The sequence below is a fragment of the Ictalurus furcatus genome, chromosome 1 (assembly GCF_023375685.1).
Source record: "Ictalurus furcatus strain D&B chromosome 1, Billie_1.0, whole genome shotgun sequence".
Classification (NCBI taxonomy): domain Eukaryota; kingdom Metazoa; phylum Chordata; class Actinopteri; order Siluriformes; family Ictaluridae; genus Ictalurus; species Ictalurus furcatus.
Window position 1 is genome coordinate 30,060,190 of NC_071255.1, and position 22,148 is coordinate 30,082,337.

General features: G+C 42.5%; 2 protein-coding genes across 2 annotated transcripts in view; one reads left to right on the forward strand and one right to left on the reverse strand.

Moving 5' to 3' along the window:
- cdk13 (cyclin-dependent kinase 13) overlaps nt 1–14,822 on the forward strand; it is a 15,187-nt gene extending 365 nt beyond the window's left edge. The window contains exons 1-14 of the mRNA XM_053635886.1: nt 1–1,172; nt 2,510–3,061; nt 3,159–3,320; nt 5,391–5,530; nt 5,761–5,931; nt 6,574–6,763; nt 6,937–6,993; nt 7,095–7,196; nt 7,300–7,377; nt 7,505–7,621; nt 9,518–9,649; nt 10,886–11,082; nt 11,471–11,998; nt 13,295–14,822. The exon at nt 1–1,172 is cut by the window's left edge and continues 365 nt beyond it. Of these exons, the coding sequence (XP_053491861.1) occupies nt 211–1,172; nt 2,510–3,061; nt 3,159–3,320; nt 5,391–5,530; nt 5,761–5,931; nt 6,574–6,763; nt 6,937–6,993; nt 7,095–7,196; nt 7,300–7,377; nt 7,505–7,621; nt 9,518–9,649; nt 10,886–11,082; nt 11,471–11,998; nt 13,295–13,977 (4,071 nt within the window). The 5' untranslated portion in view covers nt 1–210 and the 3' untranslated portion in view covers nt 13,978–14,822. The remainder of the gene's footprint in view (nt 1,173–2,509; nt 3,062–3,158; nt 3,321–5,390; nt 5,531–5,760; nt 5,932–6,573; nt 6,764–6,936; nt 6,994–7,094; nt 7,197–7,299; nt 7,378–7,504; nt 7,622–9,517; nt 9,650–10,885; nt 11,083–11,470; nt 11,999–13,294) is intronic.
- A 4,091-nt stretch (nt 14,823–18,913) lies between these two features.
- The window catches only part of itgb1a (integrin, beta 1a), a 48,465-nt gene continuing 45,230 nt past the window's right edge, over nt 18,914–22,148 (reverse strand). The window contains exon 16 of the mRNA XM_053635899.1: nt 18,914–20,164. Coding sequence (XP_053491874.1) covers nt 20,099–20,164 — 66 coding nt within the window. The 3' untranslated portion in view covers nt 18,914–20,098. The remainder of the gene's footprint in view (nt 20,165–22,148) is intronic.

Below are 22,148 nucleotides of genomic sequence, written 5' to 3' on the forward strand. Positions count from 1 at the left end.
CTCGCAGTACTGATGCAGTGGATTGGCTTTTGTGCAGAAGAGACAACACCAGCGGCTGGAGGAGACCATTCTGCCTGTTTTAGCTAGCTAGATTGGTTAGCTATAGAGCTAGCTACCAGATATATTTGTTTCAAATGTTTTGCTTTGTTTTTACCGGGGACCGGTCACCTGGAAACAAACCTTTCAGAACGGGGATATTAAACTCGATCAATGCCTAATCCGGATATTTCTCACGACGGTCGGGGCCGGAGCCCCTCGGCACAAAGGAACCGCAGACATGAGAGGCGGAGTAAAGCTCCCGGGAGCGCCGGTGCTAGCGTTAACGCCGTGCGGCGAGAGAGGCACCGGGACGGGAAGCGGCGCTCGTCGGCGTCGCGGCGCAAGAGACGCAAGCACGGCAGGGAGCGGGAGGCGCGGCGCTCGCCCGAGAAACCGGACGGCTTCGACAGGGACGTGCACGGTCTGGCGGTGGAGTACGACGACGTGAGCTCGCAGTCGGAGCGGTTCTCGGGCAGTCCGTCACCCAGAGCGGAGCAGTGGGCCGAGCTAGCCGAGCTCCGAGACGGCGATGTGACGCTGGGAAGGAGACCGCGCAGAGAGCCCGACTCCTCGGCAAGCCGACAGGACCGGGACCTGAAGATCAAAGATCAGAAACCCAGTCGTGAGAAGGACGCGCTGTCCAAGACGCGGGAGCGGACGAGAAACCACGACAGCAACGGCAAGAAGTCAAGCGCGGACAACAAACGCGAGGCCAAGCGGCCCAAAAGCAGAACCAAGTCGGACAAGGAGCCTCCGTCTGCGTACCGGGACACGCCGCAAGCCTACCGGGACGAGCTGCGGGCCTACCGAAGAAGCCCTGGCTTTAATAAAGCCGAGAGCCCGTACTCCTCGTACCCGTACGGCTACCAGTCTCCCAGCTACAACCAGTTTTCCAGCTACGGGAGTAAAAGGCCCTCTCCGAGCTCCACCTACTACAGCCGAGACGCGGAGCAGTACAGCGGCTACAGCGCATCCAAGTCACCGAGTAAACGGAAGCGCTCCCCGGGAAGCCCGTACGCGTGGCGCCGCTCCCCGAGTCCGTACGAAGCGTGGGAGCACACCTCCAGCCCGTACAGCCGAAAACGCTCCCGGAGCCCGTACAGGAAATCAGTCAGCCCCAGTCCAGAGCAGAGGTAACGCCGTATACATTTAATTTCTTCTACCTGGTGTAAGATGTGAAGTAGCTCTGATGGCAGGGAACACCACATGGCATGCTCCAGAGCTTCCACTGATCTTCTAGTCTCATCCCAGGGCCCAGGCTGTCCCCCTGGGCCTTTCATAACTTTAACATACACCCTGTTTAACCCCTTTCAGTTCCAGACCAGTGATCAGACAGATCTATTCGCACAGGTTCAGTCATGAGTCATGTATGGTCAGGTCTGTAATGTTCAGCTCAGAGGTCAGCTGAACCTGTTGCTTAGAAAGAAGAAAGTTGTGAAAAGGATAAGTCCCGTGACCCCAACAACACATTCTCACACATTTCTCTTCTAGTGAGCTTGAAACTCAGCTGTAGGATGAATATTAGCTTGTCTGAGTTGTAAAAAAAAAATCTATCACATTAGTGTTGTGTGTGTGAAGCTGCCATGAGCTGCATGTAGTTCAGTGACTAATCAGTAACTCACCACCCACATACCGGGTGTCCCTCTGGTCCTGTGGTCTAATCTGGCTTTTTTGGAGTTTGGTTACACATTTTATACTCTTTTGTCTCTTAATGAGCAACGTGTCTGATCTTTTTTCAAATTTAACCTTGGTTTAAGCGACTAAAGCCTGGATAAAGTTTTCACAGAGGTCATGAGATGATTGAACTTTGACCTAGTTGAAGGCACAGCCTTGTTTTGTACGTGTGTGTGTGTGTGTGTGTGTGTGTGTGTGTGTAAAATTTATTTGCTTTGTAGTACGACCCCATTTTGTGGCATTACAAGTGATGCTAGTCAGAACATGACTCATTTCCAAGCGCCGACAGCCCTCTTGATCAGTGTCATCAAAACTTTTTAAACTATTACGTTTGATTAACCTTTGAACGGCATCGGTGGATTTGGAGATCAATTTTTTTGTGAGGGTGTATGGCTGAGTTTTGTGTTTATTTGGGGTTTTTTTTTGCTGATTTAGATACAACTTTAAAACCAGCATTGTATTTTTCCCCCACATGAGATTAGATAACACTTTACTGAGCCCAAGGGGAAATTCAAATCTGTGGTGTAGAGTCGAGTGTGAGCGAGTTATCTTTACTAGTTTTGATATGAAGATCAGTTTAAACATGGTTTGCTGTCATGATACACAATGGAAAATCTTTTTAACGCTGGTGTATTTGTTTGTGTCGCAGACAGGACCCGTCCTTTTTATAGTTTCCTTTTGATTGTTTTTGCTCATTGTTTAGTCGAGATTTAACGATTGCTTAATGATTAAGCTGTGAAGAAAATGTGTGATGTTAACATGATCATCTTTTAAACTGTCACATTTGTTGCTCCAGGCGTCCAGGGAAATCACGCTCGCGCAGCCCGTACACGTCATCGCGCCGCTCGCGCTCTCGTAGCCGTCACCGTCACTCACGATCTCGCTCACGGCCCTCCAGCCTCTCACCCAGCACCCTCACGTTCAAGAGCAGCCTGGCCGCCGAGCTCAGCAAGCAAAAGAAGGCCAAGGCCGCCGAGGCCGCACGTGCCAAGAGCTCCAGCAACGCTTCAACCCCAACCAAGGGCTCGTCTTCCTCTTCTACCGCACCCCAGCCCAGCCCCATCACCGTCACCAATCACACAGTGAAGAAAACACGGCCCCCGTCTCCTCCTCCAGCATCTGAGAAAGGCCCCAGAAGCCCGGCGCCGAGCCAGCCGCAGTCCCCCGTCGACAAGACCACCAAGAGCAGCTCAGAGGTGCCTCTGTCGGGCAGGGTGAAGGAGGTGAAGAGGAAAGGACAAGCTGCTCAAGGGAAGGAGAAGGAGAAGGAGAAAGTAATTGCTCCGGTGTCCTCACTGTCCTCTCTGCCACTACCCATCCTCATAGACCACGTCGATGGAACTGATAGGTCTGTACTGTTTGTCTGTGTTGTTTTTTTTCTGCCCGTGAATGTATTTGTATTGTTTAGAGGCGAAAGCAACCATTTTTTTGTGTCTGTTATATAGCTTGAAGAACTCTACACTCTCAGGGAAGAAGAAACCAGAAAAGAAAACCCGCCACCTCCTGTCTGACCTCCCGCTCCCTCCCGAACTCCCCGGCGGTACGCTCGGCTCACCTCAAAGCCCAGCAGAGGAGAAAAAGGCCGCCACGTTAAGAAGGAGACCAAAGTATGTTATCGAAGAGCTCTAGTGCATCTACACATGCTTTATTAGTTAGTTACAGTTACATTTATATAGTGTTTTTCTAGACTCTCAAAGCACTTTACCTAGAATGGGGGGGGGATCTCCTCAACCACCACTAGTGTGTAGCATCCACGTGGATGATGTGATGGCAGCCATAGTGCACCAGAACTCCTACCACACACAAGCTATTAGTGGAGAGGAGAGAGTAATGTAGCTAATTCAGAGATGGAGATTATTAGGGGGCCATGATAGTGAAGGACCAATGGGGGAATTTCACCAGGACACTGGGGTTATACCCCTACTCTTTTATGTGTTCTGGGATTTTTAATGACCACAGACCTCGGTTTAAAATCTCATCCGAAAGACGGTGTTGTTTTTACAGTATAGTGTCCCTGCCACTATACTGGGGTATTAGGACCCACACAGACCACAGAGTGAGCGCCCCCTGCTGACCTCCCTAATACCACTTCCAGCAGGAACCTTAGTTTCCCCCAGGAGGTCTCCCATCCAGGTACTGGTCAGGCTCAACCCCACTTAGGTTCAGTGGGAAACCAGGTGAGAGTTGCAGGGAGATATGTCTCTGGCTTTGCCATTGTCACGTCTGGGGTGTAAGCGCTGGTGTTCATCACATCACATGCTCCTGTGGAGTTTGGAGTTTGTGTGAACGTTTGTAGTCAAAGGTAGCATTCGCAAAACAGAATAGCATCATTTGATTTCAGCAGCGCCCATGTCATAAGTGTTCATGTAAACATCAGCATCTGAAAGGTGCGCTCTGAATCTCCGAAACCTGATTAAGACACCTGCAGCTTAGTTTATAAAATGTTTTTGCAAACAGATTTGATGTTGAATTTATATATATATATATATATGTGTGTGTGTGTGTGTGTGTGTGTGTGTGTGTGTGTGTATGTTCTTGCATTATGTGTACTACTGAATGGGATTTGTAAAAACTTGAAATTGACAAAAATATTCTTAATAAAAAAAAGATGGACTGAGACAGAGTGTAATCTGAGAATAGTGAAGTCCTGTAGCTGTTTGTTTTTATTTTTTAAAGATCTTATCAAAACCACATTATGCAAAAACCATCTACATTTTCCAAGATCGATTAGACCTATTTTTTTCTCCCCCCACCCCCGCACACGACGAGTGGCCCATGAGTCATGTTTTTCTACCAAACATTTTGACAACCACCACTAACCCTATGAGCCTACTTAATGTGCCAATTCATATATTTCACACAACCATAATGTTTTTCTTTTGGTTTGAAAGTGCCATTTTAACTGAAAATTAACACTAGTTAGTTAACCTGACATTTTTATTTTGGATAAGGATCTACACTACCGGTCAAAAGTTCAGACACACTCATTCTTTATTTTTATTATTTTTTCCCCACAGTTTAGAATAATAGTAGTCATCAAAACTCTGGAGTAACTCAAATGGGAATTATGTTGTGATAAAAAATCAAAAATAAATCAAAATAATTTAGTATTTTAGCATCTTCACAATAGACTTTTTGTCTAGAATTTCAAGAAATGTATTCTCGGCATTTTCTCGACTGATTTCTTGAGGAATTTCCCTGAGATGCTTTTTAAACAGTATTAAAGGAGTTCCCACCTACGCTGGACACTTATCGGCTGCTTTTCGGAATATTTCGCTCCGTGTCGTCCGTTTAAAAAAAATAAAAATAAAAAAAATAATTGTAAATAAAATGTTAGTTTTCTAATGAAAGAAATGAAAATGTAGGCACAATTATATTTTTGCCTACGACACTGATTTGAAACATTTAATCACACACCTTCAGATCAAAAGCGTTTTAACATCATGAGAAACGTTTTAGTCGAGTGTCCACAAACTTTTGACCGGCAGTGTGAGAGGCATTCTGTAGGTAAGGTCCATGTGCCCCTTCATATGCACAGGATTTTAAGATGATTTGCGATTAATAAAGAGGGAGGGTGATTATTTTACACTACTATTTTGCACAAGAACAAATTTGTTCTTGGCCATAATTCCAAAATGTATTGCTAAATTAACATTTCTCTTTGTGTGTGTGTGTAGAATATGTGGCCCACGCTTTGGAGAGATTAAGGAGACTGAGATAGATTGGGGAAAGCGATGCGTGGACAAGTTTGAAATCATTGGGATCACTGGAGAAGGTACCTATGGACAAGTGTACAAAGCCAAGGATAAAGACACAGGTGAGCTTCTCACTACCTAACAGATCTCTCATTGACACAATATCTGTTTACATGGAATGGTTTAACGCAATGAAGAGCGCTGCAGCACCGTCTAGTTTCAGTTTTACAGCAGTGCTTCTTGCTCACGTAGTAAACGGGGATCTTTGTTTTTGACGCTGCAAGTTCGTTGTCTTGACTAGCATTTGAAATCCTTCATCTTTCTTGTCTCTCTCTCTCTCTCATTATTTAAGCTGAGATGGTGGCTCTGAAGAAAGTGCGATTAGACAATGAGAAAGAGGGCTTTCCCATCACAGCTATCAGGGAGATCAAGATCCTACGGCAGCTCAACCACAAGAGCATCATCAATATGAAGGAGATCGTCACGGATAAAGAGGACGCTCTGGACTTCAAGAACGATAAAGGTATTCGCTGTGTATACGAGGTAGTGAAAACAAATCAGCTATCCACTGTTTCTTACTTTTGATATGACCTTAGCGTAAGTAATCTAAACCATCGACCTCACGAGGCTCACAATGGATTGTCAGATATCTTGAATATCAGTCAGGAATATGTTTAGCTCTGAAACTCGTCTAAAGAGAAGGGCCTCAGGCTTTTGGGTCTTACGGCCTGAACCCTGGTGTTGTGGCTTCCTTGCTGAACACATTTAAAAAGAAGCACATTTCAGTAGAATCATAAAGAATAATCCTATTATATTTCATATATATATTTTTTTATTACGTTACACGTGTGTATATGTTTTATACCACAGCACACTTGAATGCTCCAATCTGATTGTTCAGAAGGTGTGCGTTATTTATTTTAGTTTGACGGTAGTTCCGGCTGTAACATGAACGACAGGTTAATATCGACACGCTCGTTATAGCACGCTATTGTTTCTATAGTAACAGCTCAGACACATGGCGGATGCTCCACATAATCGAAGACTAATAATAAGCAGCATATGTCGTGTACATGAGTTGGAAAAACACGCCAGTCCTCCACTGATCCTTACCTTCTGTTCTCGTTGTAATGCCTGTGTATTGATTGTGACCCCTTTCTGACAGGGGCATTCTACTTGGTGTTTGAGTATATGGACCATGACTTGATGGGGCTTTTGGAGTCTGGCCTAGTCCATTTCAACGAGAGCCACATCAAATCCTTCATGCGGCAGTTACTGGAGGGTCTGGACTACTGCCACAAGAAGAACTTTCTGCACCGAGACATAAAGTGCTCCAACATTCTGCTCAATAACAAGTCAGTGTGCTTCAGCCAGTCTAGGATACAAAATAACAGAGAGACACTTTGTTCCTGGCTCGACCGAGCGTGTTATAGTTTGTGTTCATGTATGAAATCGTTGCTGAATTTTGTTCCCCCAAATAGCGCCGTCCAAACCGAGACACTTTTAATACGTATTCCTGCTTCCTTAGGGGCCAGATAAAGCTGGCGGATTTTGGATTGGCTCGACTTTACAACTCCGAGGAAAGGTCAGTGTTCTCATATTAAGCTTAAAGATTAAAATTGGACTAAAGACTAACACTTTCTGGAATTTGCAGAACTTTAATTTTTTTTTAATTTACGTTTTTAGCCGGCCCTACACCAATAAGGTGATCACTCTGTGGTACCGTCCGCCTGAGCTTCTGCTCGGGGAAGAGCGGTACACGCCTGCCATTGATGTGTGGAGCTGCGGGTAAGAGACGAACGCTATCGTGGAGATCTATATAGCGAGCCGGCCCTTATCGTTTCCAGGATTTCAATTCAATTTCCTGTCGCTACGCTTTCTTCTGTTCCAGGTGCATTCTGGGTGAGCTCTTCACCAAGAAACCTATTTTCCAAGCCAACCAAGAGCTGGCGCAGTTAGAGCTAATTAGGTAACTCGGTCTCCGTCCACATCTTCACCCACAGAGTCATAACAGTTTAAGACGTGTCTGCGTCACCGTTCGGTTTGACGTGGCATTCATGACGTTCTGAACTAACACCGTCTCGTTTTCTCTTCAGTCGTATCTGTGGCAGTCCCTGTCCTGCTGTGTGGCCCGACGTCATCAAACTGCCATACTTCAACACCATGAAACCAAAGAAACAGTACAGACGCAGGCTCCGCGAAGAGTTTGCTTTGTGAGTAACGAGGGGTTTTAATACAGGGAATAGACTCGAAGACGTTATTATGGAAAGCGGTGCAGTGCAACATTCCAACAATAAACCACATCTTTATAGTCAGTTACCAGCCTTGTTGATTTTTCTACAATTTATTAGTTACATTTATATAGAGCTTTTCTAGACACTCAGTGCTTTACATATAATGGGTGGGGGAATCATCTCCTCAACCACCACTAGTGTGTAGTGTCCACCTGGATGATGCAAGGGCGGCCATAGTGCACCAGAACTCCCACTACACACCAGCTATTAGTGGAGAGGAGAGAGTGATGTAGCTAATTCAGAGATGGAGATTATTAGGGGGGCATGATAGTGAAGGGCCAATGGGGGAATTTCACCAGGACACCGGGGTTATACCCCTACTCTTTTACGATAAGTGTCCTGGGATTTTTAATGACCACAGTGAGTCAGTACCATCAGAAATACAGTACTGTTTTTACACTATAGTTCCCCTGTCACTTTACTGGGGTATTAGGACCCACACAGACCACAGGGTGTGTGCCCCCTGCTGACCTCCCTAATACCACTTCCAGCAGCAACCTTAGTTTTCCCCAGGAGGTCTCCCATCCAGGTACTGGTCAGGCTCAACCCTGCTTAGGTTCAGTGGGAAACCAGGCGAGAACGGCAGGGAGATGTGGCTCTGTCTGTTAAATTATTAAAGAATGATGCACTGTAATTTTTGGAACATTCTCAAAAAATTTTGTTCCTGTTATCAGTTATGTTATCACAGCAACAGACAGGAAAAACTTTCCTGTGTCTGAAAACTTAAAAGAACAGTTTTACTTCTAAGGTTGCATTCAGATAATCAGTGTTTTGTGCTTCACACACCACTAAGGTAAGGTAGGTGAATCACATACGAGAATAATAAGCATTTGTACAGCGAGGTTGAGGCGGTGCTATGTCCAAACCAGTTCGAAAACACTGATCAAACTGGCTTTGGTAGTCACAAACCAGCACGCCGCAGCCAGCGGTAAAGCAGCACCGCACTTCTCCTCGTAGAGAAACCGTGACTTCACTGGCTCAGAGCGGTTTTGCTGCTGATTATCTGTAAGCTGTTATAAAGGGCTGGGATACCTTCCAAAAAATAAAGAAACGTCTCCTCACAGAAAGCTTCACCACAGCATTTACACATGTAAATTTTCAATCTATATATGTGGCACGTCTGCCAATGCAAGCCCCTGGGAATTAGCTGACCAATCAGAATTGAGAATTCTTCTTTATTTTTTGGAGGCTTTATGAGCAAACCCCTAATCATTAGACTTCTGATGTGAAGTGGTCCATTTAAGTGCACTGAAGTTCAGCCATCTTTAATATCGTTAAAGCTCTCTCATGAAATATTTCCATAAAAGTTAGTGGAGTTCTAATAAAAGTGTCAACAGGCACAGCGTTAAGTGTCCCTCACGGACAACCCAAAACTTGTGATCTAATCCATTTCTGCTCGAGAGATTGCTAGTTTCTCACCCGCAGCAGAGAGCTTGTGATCCGACACCTGTTCCATCTCCGCGTAGTACGACCGCCGCAGCGTTTCAACGAAATGCGACGGAGACGATCCACATCGTTTTCGGTTTAGTTCTGTGATGAATTAAACGTTGCAATATATCTTTCATTCGCTTTAGTATTTCTGTCTGTCAATGCAGAACCACATATTGTTTTAGTAAAGAGATCAAGCAATAACGCTGTGACTGTTCTCCATGGAAAGCATGTACATTGCACAATGATTGCATATCAGTGTGACGTATTTTGCACACAATGTGCAAAAGTGGTGCGCAGTAATCTATTCTGTTGGTGGTTTGCTTAGAAGGAATTTCATTGTTTTTCTCCCCTGGTGCTAAACGAGGTTTTTCTTGCTGCGTTTAGTATTCCTCTGACGGCCCTGGACCTGTTTGATCACATGCTGGCTCTGGACCCCAGTAAGCGCTGTACTGCAGAACAGGCTCTCAGCAGCGACTTCCTCAGAGACGTGGACCCGGCTAAGATGCCCCCACCAGAGTACGAGTGCCGTCTGATTTGTTCCTGAAAAACCTCCCATATCATTTCTCTTCTTTCCTTTTCTATTTTCTTTAAGGCACTTGCTTTTTCTATAAAAATGGATTCATCAGGGTGGACAAATCCATATATTTATTAGCAAGCCCTACTGGGCAAGTAAAAGCTAGAGTGTGCTACCTGTGTTTTGTTTGGCCGGAAACCTCATTGACTGCTAAAAATGAATACGTTAATTATGCATTAATGCAGAGTAAAGGAAAACAAACAAGTACTTGCTCAGCACCCTCTTCTAGAAAGGTTTCCAATTTGTGCATGTAATGAAAACTGTAACGGCACTAATCTCTGGTCTTCTCGCTTCACTTTGCACATAAAGATATTCCTGTAAAACCCCCACATCTGCCGTTTCAGTTATCACGGCTTTCACGGCCGAAAAAAACGCAATGGAAAATTCTAGAAGTATGGCAAATATTCGTGATTTAAATCGCGCACTGTTCGGCATAACATGATGAATCTCGGGTGGTCCAGAACACCTCAGCAGTGCCACGGGCTGATTGCCTCCATGCCATGCCACATTGATGCCATAATTCGTGCAAAAGGATTAAAGCCCCGACCAAGTATCGCGTGCATAAATTAACATACTTTTCAGAAGGTCGATATTTCTGTATTATAATTTCTTTATTCTAATATTTTGAGGTACTGGATTTTTGATTTCCATGAGCTGTAAGCCATAATCATCGAGATTAAAACAAAAAAAAGGCTTGAAATATTTCACTTTGTGTGTAATGAATCTAGAATATACGAATGTTCCACTTTTTCAATTAAATTACAGGAAAAAAATTAACTTTTCCACAATATTAAAATTTTTTTGAGATGCACCTGTATTAGGAAGGTTAGCCTGCAACACACCTTTGCGCTGGACTTTTCGTTCAGGTTCATCAGTGTTTCCCCATACCTATGTGATTCTCAACTGTGCATGCAAATGAATCCGCCTCATACAAACCGTTCTATCTTTAACCAGATCGTGCCTTGGCCGTGCGTGTGGCAGAGCAGGCGGGATTCAGAACGAGTGGCCCATGCCTTAGTTATTGCTGATTTGTCCACCCTTGATTATAGACTACACGTGTCGATGTCGCACCGGATATTGAAACAGACTCTCTCTCTCTCTCTCACTCACTCACTTGCACTCTATCTGCCTTACCAGTTTCTCATGTATACACTCCGTCTCCTTCTCTATGCCTCCAGTCTCCCTCTATGGCAGGATTGTCACGAGCTGTGGAGTAAAAAACGGCGGCGGCAGAAGCAGATGCCGGAAGAGCTAACCGCTCCGAAAGCTCCACGGAAAGAGCTGGGATTGGACGACAGCCGCAGTAACACGCCTCAGGGTTTCCCTTCTGCTGGAGGGCACAAAGGGCCCGGTGCCACCGCCGCTGCCATGCTGGGTAACATAAAATGCCCCCTCTGCCCTGTTGAAGAACTCACACATATCACAAAAGTTTCGGTGTATTTGTACTTGTACGCAAACAACCAGAGGGATCCATCCCTGTGCAAATTTTGTGTACATACTAAATATTTGTGAATTCGTTCCAAACGCTGTACACTTGCAGTCTTTGCCTTGTCGAGCATGTATTCAGTGTTTAAATGGTATTCTTCTTGAGGAGATGCATGCCCGTTAAATTCACACTTAATGAATAAATTGGATTATGATTAAGAGACCAGGCATAAATACAAATTGGATGTTCAAATTAGTTTGTATAACTATTGTAGCAATTTGATGCTAAATATTTTGAGCTTTATGAAGCCCTAAGAAACCCATTATGTCTCCCTCAGACCCCAAAGGTCCTAACGCTCAGCTGACCCAGGAGCAGCTGGCTGTGCTTCTGAACTTGCTCCAGTCTAAAAGCACCCCAACGGGTTCTGCGCAGCTCTCCCAGGCCATGGGCTTTAAGATAAACTCTGAAACACTGCAGCACCTTGCTAAGGCTCTTCTCCCAGGAGCAGCAGAGCCCGAGAGGCCACCGGAGCCCCTTGCCGCTTCCCAGTCCCAGCCCAAGGCGCCTAAACCCCCACAACCTGTCGCAGCAGTGAGCGGGGCCCCCAGAACTCCACCCCTGCCCAAGCCTCCATCACCCCCTACTCCGCAGCAGCAGGGCAAACTCGACGGAGATGTCTCTGCCACAGCTACGCAAACAGCCGTCACTATGCTGCTCGCTCAGTTTCTCAAGGTCCAGCAGAGCGCAGAAGCACTCGGGACGGAGGGAGCGGATGCAGCCGTATCTACAGCGGCAGGGGCGACCGCCGCACCTCTTCTGCCGACAGAAATAAAACCGCCACCAGAGCCGAGCCCCGTTTCACCAGGTAAAGCCAATCCATCTTTCACTCAACATTTTTGTGTGTATACAGTCGGCGATCGAATCGACAGTGTTCATTTTGAAGAATCGGTGACGAAACGTATTCCAGAAATTCTCCCTGAATTCTAGCATTCAAAATTGAAATCATTATATGATGATTATACAACAGTGCTATTGAATCCTCCAAACCGATTGGTCAGAAGGTGTTGATTTAAATTCCTGACAGCTCTCTCTCATGCACTCGCTCGAATGTTAGCTTTTCTTTAGTAATTCTACAGTTTACTCACAGGGACATTCACATCATCTAAGACTAATCATTGCTGTGTCCCAATTCGCAGAGTATCCGAGATTAGTATCAGTGTGTCCCAAATCATAGTATGTTGAAACGAGTGTCCCAAAGGTGCCCGGATGGCGTACTATTTAAGTACGAGCGGTGGACACTTTTTCAGCTAATATTGCCCACAACTCTTGGTGCGAGGGAGGAGGAGTTTTGTGATGGTTTGCATCTCAATAAGGTAGGGTGTGTTTTTGAGAGGTGTAAAATGAAATGTGGAAAAATAAACCAAGGGAATGATGGATTCGGTTATATAGTAAAATTGATATAATGAAGGAAGAAAAGCTGAAATGTAACGAGGAGTGACTTTGAGCACACGGCGACAGCGTGCGTAACTAGGCAACAACGTTCTCTTCCGTTACATGACGTGTTCGTATGTCCCAATACTCCCAGTAAGATACTACTTGAAATATGTGTATGTGTATATGTGTGTGTGTGTGTGTGTGTGTGTGTGTGTATGTATGTGTATATATATATATATATATATATTAGTGTGTGTGTGTGTGTGTGTGTATGTGTGTATAAAATGTTTTCCATTACATTATTAATCATCAATGGTCTGTGTTACTGTTTGCAACTATTTGTACCCCATATGGCTCATATTGAGCAGGAGACATGGTGAGATTGTTGGTCTGGAGGGAAGTGTGGAAATATTTACAGAAAATAAATAGCATTTATATATAACATGCCATTGATGATTTGAGTGCAAACTTTTTAGACAGTGTACAAATACAACAAAATCACTACCAGAAAGTGTGCACTACCAGAGGCCGTTGCTTGGTCAGGTGATATTTATGGGTGTCTGCTTTGTGAAAATAAACTGTTCATTTTCTAAGTAATGATGAATGACGTAATCTGTTCTAGATGGTGGATTTGGACCTTTTACTTGTTTGTTTGTTGTTGATGAAGTAATGTGTTTTTTTTTTTGTTTGTTTGTTTGTTTGTTTTTTTTTGGCTCTTGTCTTTCAGCGACCGAGGGGAGCGGATCATCCTCCAGAGCTCCCGAGCCGCTCTCCATCCTGCCTCCTGATCAGAGGCCCCCAGAGCCCCCAGAACCCCCTCCATGTGCAGACCTAGACTACCGGCAGGCCCCTGAGAGCCAGCCTCTCCTCTCCTCTTCCTGTTCCACCTCTGCAGTACTAGGAGAAGCAGCACGGCCACCCGAGCCTGATTATCCTCCTCCTCCTCCTCCAGCAAGAAGCCACTTGCCCCCTCCACCCTTTCCCCCTACAGGCTTCGGAGAAAGCTACCTCAGCCACATGATGGGAGGAGGAATACCCCCTCATGCACATGCTCATAACACATCCTCTGCCCCAGTGCCCTTCCCTCATGGAGCAGCACCAGGTGGCAGTGCTAGTGGAGTTTCTGTAGGAGCCAGTGGCAGCATGGTGTTTAGCGGAGACAAGGACCATCGCTTTGAGTACAATCACAGTCCCATACCTGTGGAGGGCACCTCCCACCCCTCTAGCATCCATCTCTACAACCCTGCTATAGGCCAGAAGGACGCAGGAGCACCGCCTCCATCTATTCCACCTCCTCCACCAGGACAAGTGTGGGGTTCCCCATCCCAGTCCGGGGCTCCACCCCTTCCTCTTGGGTACGTTCCCCATTTGAACACTGCAGCACTAAGGGGTAGGGGACTCCCATATTGATTGGCTCCCAAAAACAGGAGAGATAACACGGTGACACTCGCACCTCAGAAAAGGACGACTGTAAAAGACGGAAGCAGTTGCCATCGATCAAGCCAGCACTGAGTGCACTATAAAGGCACACTTAATTTGTAATAATTCTAATTATGGATGCAGGCAGACATTTCAGTAGAGTATTGTGGCTTGAGCTACAACTAGAGGGGTGTGAGACGAGAGGGATTACTTTTCCTCCTCACCCTTTATTTTCTATTAGTTGCCCCTTTCTATGATTTGGTAATCTTATCAAACTGCTGTCTTTTAAATAAAATTTGACCTTTTTGGAGTGTGCATTTACCAGCCTGGGTAAGTGTTTTTATTATCTGTACCTTCATGGCGCCTTTAATTGCATAAGGACAGACTAGTATTACAATGTTTTGCACTACTGAGTTAAGTAGGTGGAAACAACTAAGATATGGAATGATTTTGATGTGCTGTATCTGCACAAGATGAAAAGACCAGTAATGTGGGTTTGTTTGTTTTTTCCTCCCCCCCCCTTAATGACTTAACATTGGTGGGTTCGGTCCATTTTTCACTGGACGAGCTTTTTAAAAAAGCATTTCGCTCCAGTGAGATTTGCAGCACTTGGGCGACTAGGCTCCTTTAAATTGGTTTGTCTACTGAACAACTGAATGAAACAAAGCTGTATTTTCTCACCAGTTCCACCAGCCATTGTCTACAGCCATTGTAAAATGGAACAGAGAGACCAGTTTAATCCGATTTCAAAAAGGAGAGGAGCGGCAATGTCTTTTTTTTACTAAAAAATGTTTTTGTTCTTTTGGCAAATGTTTATTAAAGAAATGCCAACAATGTATGTCTTGTTGTCCGTATTCTTGTAGCATCAATGAGGCACAATCGATAGCAGACTGCTTACTGACCTTACTGAAATTGTCTCGCCATCGCTTGTGTTGTAAATCTTTCTGGATGACCATCACGATACTGTAGTTTATAGATAATGCCCAAGGCTAAGATAGGAGAAAAACATGAGCAAGGACAGATCATCATGACCCAAGTAACAGACACGTGTACATCATGAGTGAACAAAGACAGTTGGAGAAATCACATTAAACTGAATTAAATAAATAGTGTATTCGATTCCTGCCGTGGCCCTGTGTGTGCGGAGTTTGCATGTTCTCCCCGTGCTTCAGGGGTTTCCTCTGGGTTCTCTGGTTTCCTCCACCGGTCCAAAGACCTGCATGGTAGACTAATTGGTATGTCCAAAGTGTCTGTAGTGTATGAATGTGTGTGTGATTATGCCCTGTGATGGATTGGGACCCTGTCCACGGTGTCCCCCGCCTTGTGCCCCATGCTCCCTAGGATAGGCTCCAGGTTCCCCTGTGACCCTGAAGGATTAGCGCTATAGAAAATGGATGGATGATGCTTTGTAGTCTCCAACTGTAGTCTCCGAAAATAGCCATGGTCTAAAAATACTGTAGATAGGAGTTCTTTGCTGTAGAGAGCTAAGAAAATAGTACAAGTCACAAGGATTTTAAGTGACTTTAACACTTAAGTTTAAGTGCTTGGTCCCCAGGTAGATCTTTTAGGTAGTCATTTGAAGATCACCAGGGGAAGTTCATTCCACCACCTGTGTGCCGTTACGGAGAATAGTCTTGATGCAATGTTTCCCTTGTGTCTTGAAGGACCGTGGGTGAAAGCAAGCCATGCTAGAGGCTTGAAGGTAAAGTGGTACGGAGTGTGGATTCATAAGTCCATACAGGTACAGTCAGATCCATAAGTATTTGGACAGTAACAACTGTCGTAATTGTCATAACGTCAATACAACTCCACAATGGATTTGAAAAGAAGAAATCAAGGTGTAATTGAAGTGTAGACTTTCAGCTTAATTCAAGGGGTTTAACAAACTGTTTAGGACTTACAGCCATCTTTTATATAGTCCTGTGATTTTTGCAGGCTCGAAAGTAATTGGGCAAACTAACAAATATTTCTTTTTCATACTTGGGTGCAAATCCTTTGAAGTCAATGACTGCCTGAAATCTGCAGCCGCCTTCAGTTGCTGCTTGGTTGTGGGTCTTTCTGCCTTCAGTTTTGTCTTAATTAAGTGAAAAGCATGATCAATTGGGTTGAGTTAAGAACCTCTTGGGTTGCGTTTGCGGTATGTTTTGGGTCATTATCCATCTGTACTGTGAAGAACCGTCCTATCGGTTTTGCAGCTTTTGACTAAATCTGAGCAGAGTCTCTTTTTTTTGGGCTTTCTAGGCACATGTTCATGTTTTAAATCTGACCTGGGCAGCTACAGGAAGACAGTTGAGGGAAATGGGGTAAGTTTTGGAAGAACTTGGGGAAATTGAAAAGAAATCATGTGTCTGCCTTCTGGTTGAGTTGCAGGTGTCTTATGGCACGCAGGGGAAGTACTGCCAGGAGTGAAGTGGAGTATTCCAATCATGAGATGACAAGTAACTGAAAATGCATATGAATGATAATGAAAGACTAATGGTATCATGCATATAGACAGTTATGGAAGTGTGCTTTGGCTACTCAAACAGGACAAGTTACATACTGTAAAATTAGCTAGACTAAAAAGAACCCAATTTGGGTCAAATTAGAAACACACATTGGGTCCAATACAGATTTAACCCAGCCAGCCTAACCCTAACCCTAACCCTTTTTTTTTTTTTTTTTAATCCAACTTGTGGATAGAAATGACTGTTCTAGTCATTTTGGACTCAATATCATATCCATATACAATATACTATTATATGGTTCATTTTGGTAGCCTCCGATCTATACGTGACTAGCTTGGTTCAGAATCTGGCCTACCGTTAATTTGTGAATGATGACAGACTACATATACATGCACGTCAATATTCCACTATTAATTGGAATTTGGCGATATTCTAATTAGTACTGAGTCATGTAAATGCTGCAGTCCGATTCAGATTAAGACAATATTATGATTCCCACCCCTGGAATATGCCTGTTTTAATCAGAAATCTGTTGATGTAAACACCTTATTCAGAAAATCCACTGAAAGGAGATAAATGGAACTGTGGGTGCTAACTGATACTTAGCTGAAGGCTAGGTATTTAGGAATAGCAACGCGGGCACACTTATTACAACCATGTGTACAGGAATATTCCGATGCCTGTACGCATATAAACATCGTATTCAGAATATGGCTGAAACCTGAATATAAACCTTCAACGGAATTTGATGTGCATGTAAACGTAGTCACTGAGAAGGACCATTTTAAGTTTTAGAGTTATGGGCAAATCACTTTGATATAACCTATTACACATTTTAAAATAGAAGGTGTCTGTCCTTTTTTCACTAAAAGATTTACACGCAATTGTACTCGATAATATCCAATTTATGATTGTTGTCTCGATTCTTTCAATCATTGCATCAGCTTATGTTCCCATCACCTTTCCTCTCCACTTAAGCAACATTTTTCAGGTTGTAAAAATGGTACGGAAAGATTTCCACACACTCTTACTGGATGCGAGTCTATTAGCTAAATGTATGATCTGCACTCACTAATACTAATTCTGTTAGGTATCTTTAACCATGGCCCTGGTATAAACATTATTCTAGTGTTTATACTTCCCTTATATATTTATATCTCTGTAAAATATATCGCTTTTAATTGTATCCATACTGTTGCTACTTTTTAGGAACTTCAGTCTAATAATATTTAGTATATCCCTCTTGGTTAGCACGGTTTCCTCGCACCTTCAGGGTTGGAGGTTCGAATCCCACCTCTCTCCTGTGTGTGGAGTTTGCATGTTCTCCCCAGGTTTCCTCGAGGTACTCCGGTTTTCTCCCCCGGTCCAAAGACATGCGTTGTAGGCTGATTGGCATGTCCAAACTGTCTGTAGTTTGTGAATGTGTTTGCGATTGTGCCCTGAGTTCCTTGAGCTCCAGGCTTGCCCTGTGAACCTGAGTAGGATGAGCGGTATGGAAAATGGAATGGTATCCCTCATTAAAGTACGGTACATATTCACCAAAGAAAATAATTTATCACTGTTTATTTATTAATTTAAAAACAGTTTCAATTAGTTTCATTATACTAGTAAGACCTACTGATTTAATCCAATTCATACTTAAAACATCTTTTTTCAAACAGCCAACTGTCCGGGAAACTGCAGATAAAAGCAGCTTTTAGCTGAAGACTCCATTACGTAAAGGGTTTTTTATTTTGTTTGTTCGGATATAATTGTCAGTCAATGAGAGATAAAAGGAAACACTCTAGTGCAATAAATGTCAGAAATTAAGTCTTTAGAAATGAAAGTTTGTGGTTATTAGCAGGCCTCTGTCCAAGGTGTTATTAAAATCACGAGTTGACAATATTATTTTATGGAGAAAAATGACAGGAGGTAGTATGAATAAATAAGGTCCTTGGTCTGAGACAAACATACATAACTCAACTAGAAGTAGTGCTTCCATCCTTGTGCTGCCCTCTACAGGGCCACTTGCCTCACTACACTTCCTCTGTACTGAATTATGAAATATGAAATTCAAATGTACTTCTGTACAGGCTTCATATGCTCATGATCTTTGCAAGATTGTAGAGAAGTTTCCATCTCACATCAGAGTAATGATAAACCTTGTTAATAAACAAAGGCATGATGTTTTTAAGAGTTGGTTTAATAAATAAATTCAAAACAGCATGGCAATAGTGAACATGTCGAAAAGGCACTTTAAAATAAAGGACTGGGCTAGGATTTGAGGCATCTTGGGTAATATAATATTGCATTGTACATCAAATATCAAGAATTTTCCAGTTTCCATATGTCTTGGTGGTTGGCAAAGACATCAAAATGGCATTTTCTTTGTTTTAAAAGTAAACACATCATCTTAAACATTAGAACAGAATAAAAACATTTAACCACACAACCATGTACCATGAATGTTTTCACAAATCTAATAGTTTTTGTTAAAAAAAAAAAAAAAGACGACGTCAGTGGTTTAATTTTTTTTTTAAGCCGAGAGATTTATAACCTCATAAAAATCAGAGAAAATGATTTGTATATGTATGCAAGTATTCATACTTAAAATAACTTACTACATATAAAATAAATCAGCAAGTAATGATAGATTTGTGTTGCTGGGGTAACTATACTGTCAATCATAATGCACTCTGACACACCCACAATGTTTTGATCAAGTTGACAATAGGAGTTTTCCTATAGTAGCTTTCAATTATAATTAAATAGCAGTTTAGGAAATATTTCCCGAATCTACTACTGGCAGATTCGGGAAATATACTGCCCCCCACCCACCCACCCCCCAATTTTGCCAGAGGCTTTAACTATAGATATCAGTAGACATACTGATTTCAGGACTACATACAAACAACTCTCAGTAAAGGATATGCTCTTCCACAGACACAGGTTGAAGTCAGATATACATAAAGTTGCAAAATTGCTCGTCATCATTTGTCTTAGAGACTGAGAATGAGAAGGAAAATCTGACCAAAAGCCACGTGCGTTTATGAGTGAAATGCCCCTAAAGCGTCTGTGAGTGTTGCATAAAATTGCTCTAGACTATGTTTCAAAACTTTGGAATATAACATAACATAAAATAACATAAGCCCATAACATGCCTTCAATGCTTGCTAAGCAAATATGTCTACAATCATTAGCATAATAAAAAGACACCAATACAAATAGTACTCCAGATTGTCATGTCAGATGTTACACACTCACAGTGATGCTGCTGCATAATGCTGTTTAGTTCTCTCCAATAGAAATGAAGACTAGCATAGATAATAATAAACTGTCGTAATAAAGGTTCGCTTCATACCTTATGTATCGCTTATGAAGGATTAATAGCCGTCTCTGCATCAACGAATTTGCAGTAAATGTTCTCATCAATGTGTGAAACAAAGGGAAATAATACAAACAGTATTTTAAACAAGAGCTTCAGATGCTGATAAAGTCTTTACAAACTGTACATGTTTCGCAATAAAACAGAGGAGAGGAGGCACAAAATGCTCGCGTCCTATTTAATGCAGTGCTACAATATAAACGCGTAGTTCTACGAAATAAAATGAAAAGAAATTTAAATGGGAAGACAAGATTTCGAACTGAAATGAAGAATACTGCTCTGAGCACATGGGAGATGTGCATTATTTGCCTTCATATTTGGGATTGATGACGGTTGTAACGGCACTCTTGTAGATCGGATTTTCGCCCTGTGAAAAGCAGAAACATGAACATGTGAAAACAGGCGGAGCAACAGGTTTTTGAAGATGCAGTGCTCTTAAGTTTAGTCCTGTCAAAAAACACAGAAAAACACCCAAATTCATTTGTTAAGGATCTCAATAAAAGAGTGAAACGGATGCAACAGTACGAGCTTCAGTAAGATGATTAGTTCATAAAAACACAAACACACACAGACTAAAGGACATGGAATAGGAGTTGGAGTAGCGGTGAAGGGGTGAGTGAAATAAATGTCAATTTATTTAATAACATTTTCATGATGCACAATATGTAGAACAATATTTGGTTTTAAATGAGTGTCAAAAAACAAGAAGAAAATAGAAATCAGAAAATTAGCTGAGTTTAGTGCCATAAAAAAAGAGAAGACCAAAAAAAAAACAAAAAAACGATTAAACATATGATTATGCTGAGGTTTGCCACAAAAAAAAGAAAAGAAGTAAACACAAAAATTGTTTTTGGAAAAACTTTGTCATAAAACATTGGCACCAAAAAAAGAAAAATTTGGTTGTGTTAATTGTTTTGTTTTCTTTTTTGCCAAAGGGTGAATCAACCGGGGGCGGGGGGGGATGCATTGAAAATGTTACACGATTTTCCATACATTTACTAAAACAGTTTTTTTTAACCTAGAACAAGAAGGGGGGGGGGGGGGGGGTCAACCAATTGTTAAAAAAGATTTTAAACATGTATTGTGATGTAATTCATCACACCACTATTATATTGTGATATCATATGATTGTAGTATTTTGCTCTTACATCCCTAAACACCCCCAATGAGTTTATAATACAATACAAAAGAAAAAAAAATGATGCATTTCAAAGTTTAAAAACATATTTAAACCGATTAATTTAATGATTAAATTAAAGTTCTAAGATCACAAGCTATAGTGCAAACTATCTCACACACAAGACAATGAAAAGACCATGCAGAGGCAAGTGGAAAGTAATACACACTTAAAAAGCTGCAGTTTTATGTCCATAGTTTGGATTCTGGAACTTATTAACAGGACTCTTGTAAATTGGATTATCTTGCTAAGGAAGGAAAAAGGCACAGAAAGAATTTGAAGGCAAGATGGAAAAGGGCAAAGGAGATGAAAAACACATCGCAAAAGCAAGAAAAACGATGATAATGTGGAGCTAAAAGGAAGAGGAAAGATTTTACTGGAAAGATCTTTGTGAAATCATGAGGAATTTCAAACATCATTAAAGTAACTGCTCTTTACAAGATGGAAAATCTAACACTTAAAAGAGCACTAGGAAATACATGCTGGACTTGTGTTTTTTCTCTTCTTTTCTCTGTCCTAACTCCTCTCTAACAGGATTTTAGCTTGATAATATGAGGATGTGTTTGATGGACACGATGAAGCATTTCTCTAAGTCGCTCTGGATAAGGGCGTCGGCTAAACCCTGTAAATATTCATGTAAAAATCTACAATTGTAATCAAAATTATTTAACCCCCATTACAAATCAGGGTTATTGTGAAAATTGAACAAATCAAACTAAATCAGTTGAAATAGTTCAACACAACGGATGCTTCATGTGGTTTCCCCAAGTTCAACTAAAAATGCAACTGTTATGTATTTATGTACTTAGTAGAACACCCTTTAGCTGTTATGATCTGCTGCAATTGAGATGCATGGCTTCTGGCAGCGTTCTTGAGGAATCTCAGCCATTCGTCATGAACAATGGCGTCCAATTCAGTAATATTCTTGTGTATGCGTGCTGCAACCGCCTTCTTCAAATCCCACCAGAGATTTTCTATGGAGTTCAAGTCAGGTGACTGTGATGGCCCTGTAGAATCATCCAGGACTTCTTCTGCAACCAAACCTTGGTGGAATTTGAGGTATGCTTGGGATAAACCTGATTTGCAATGGGGGTTGAATACTTTTGATTTCAACTGTATATCCTTTCCTTTTTCTAAATGTAGAGGTGAATTTTGCAGTCCTGGGAACTGCTCC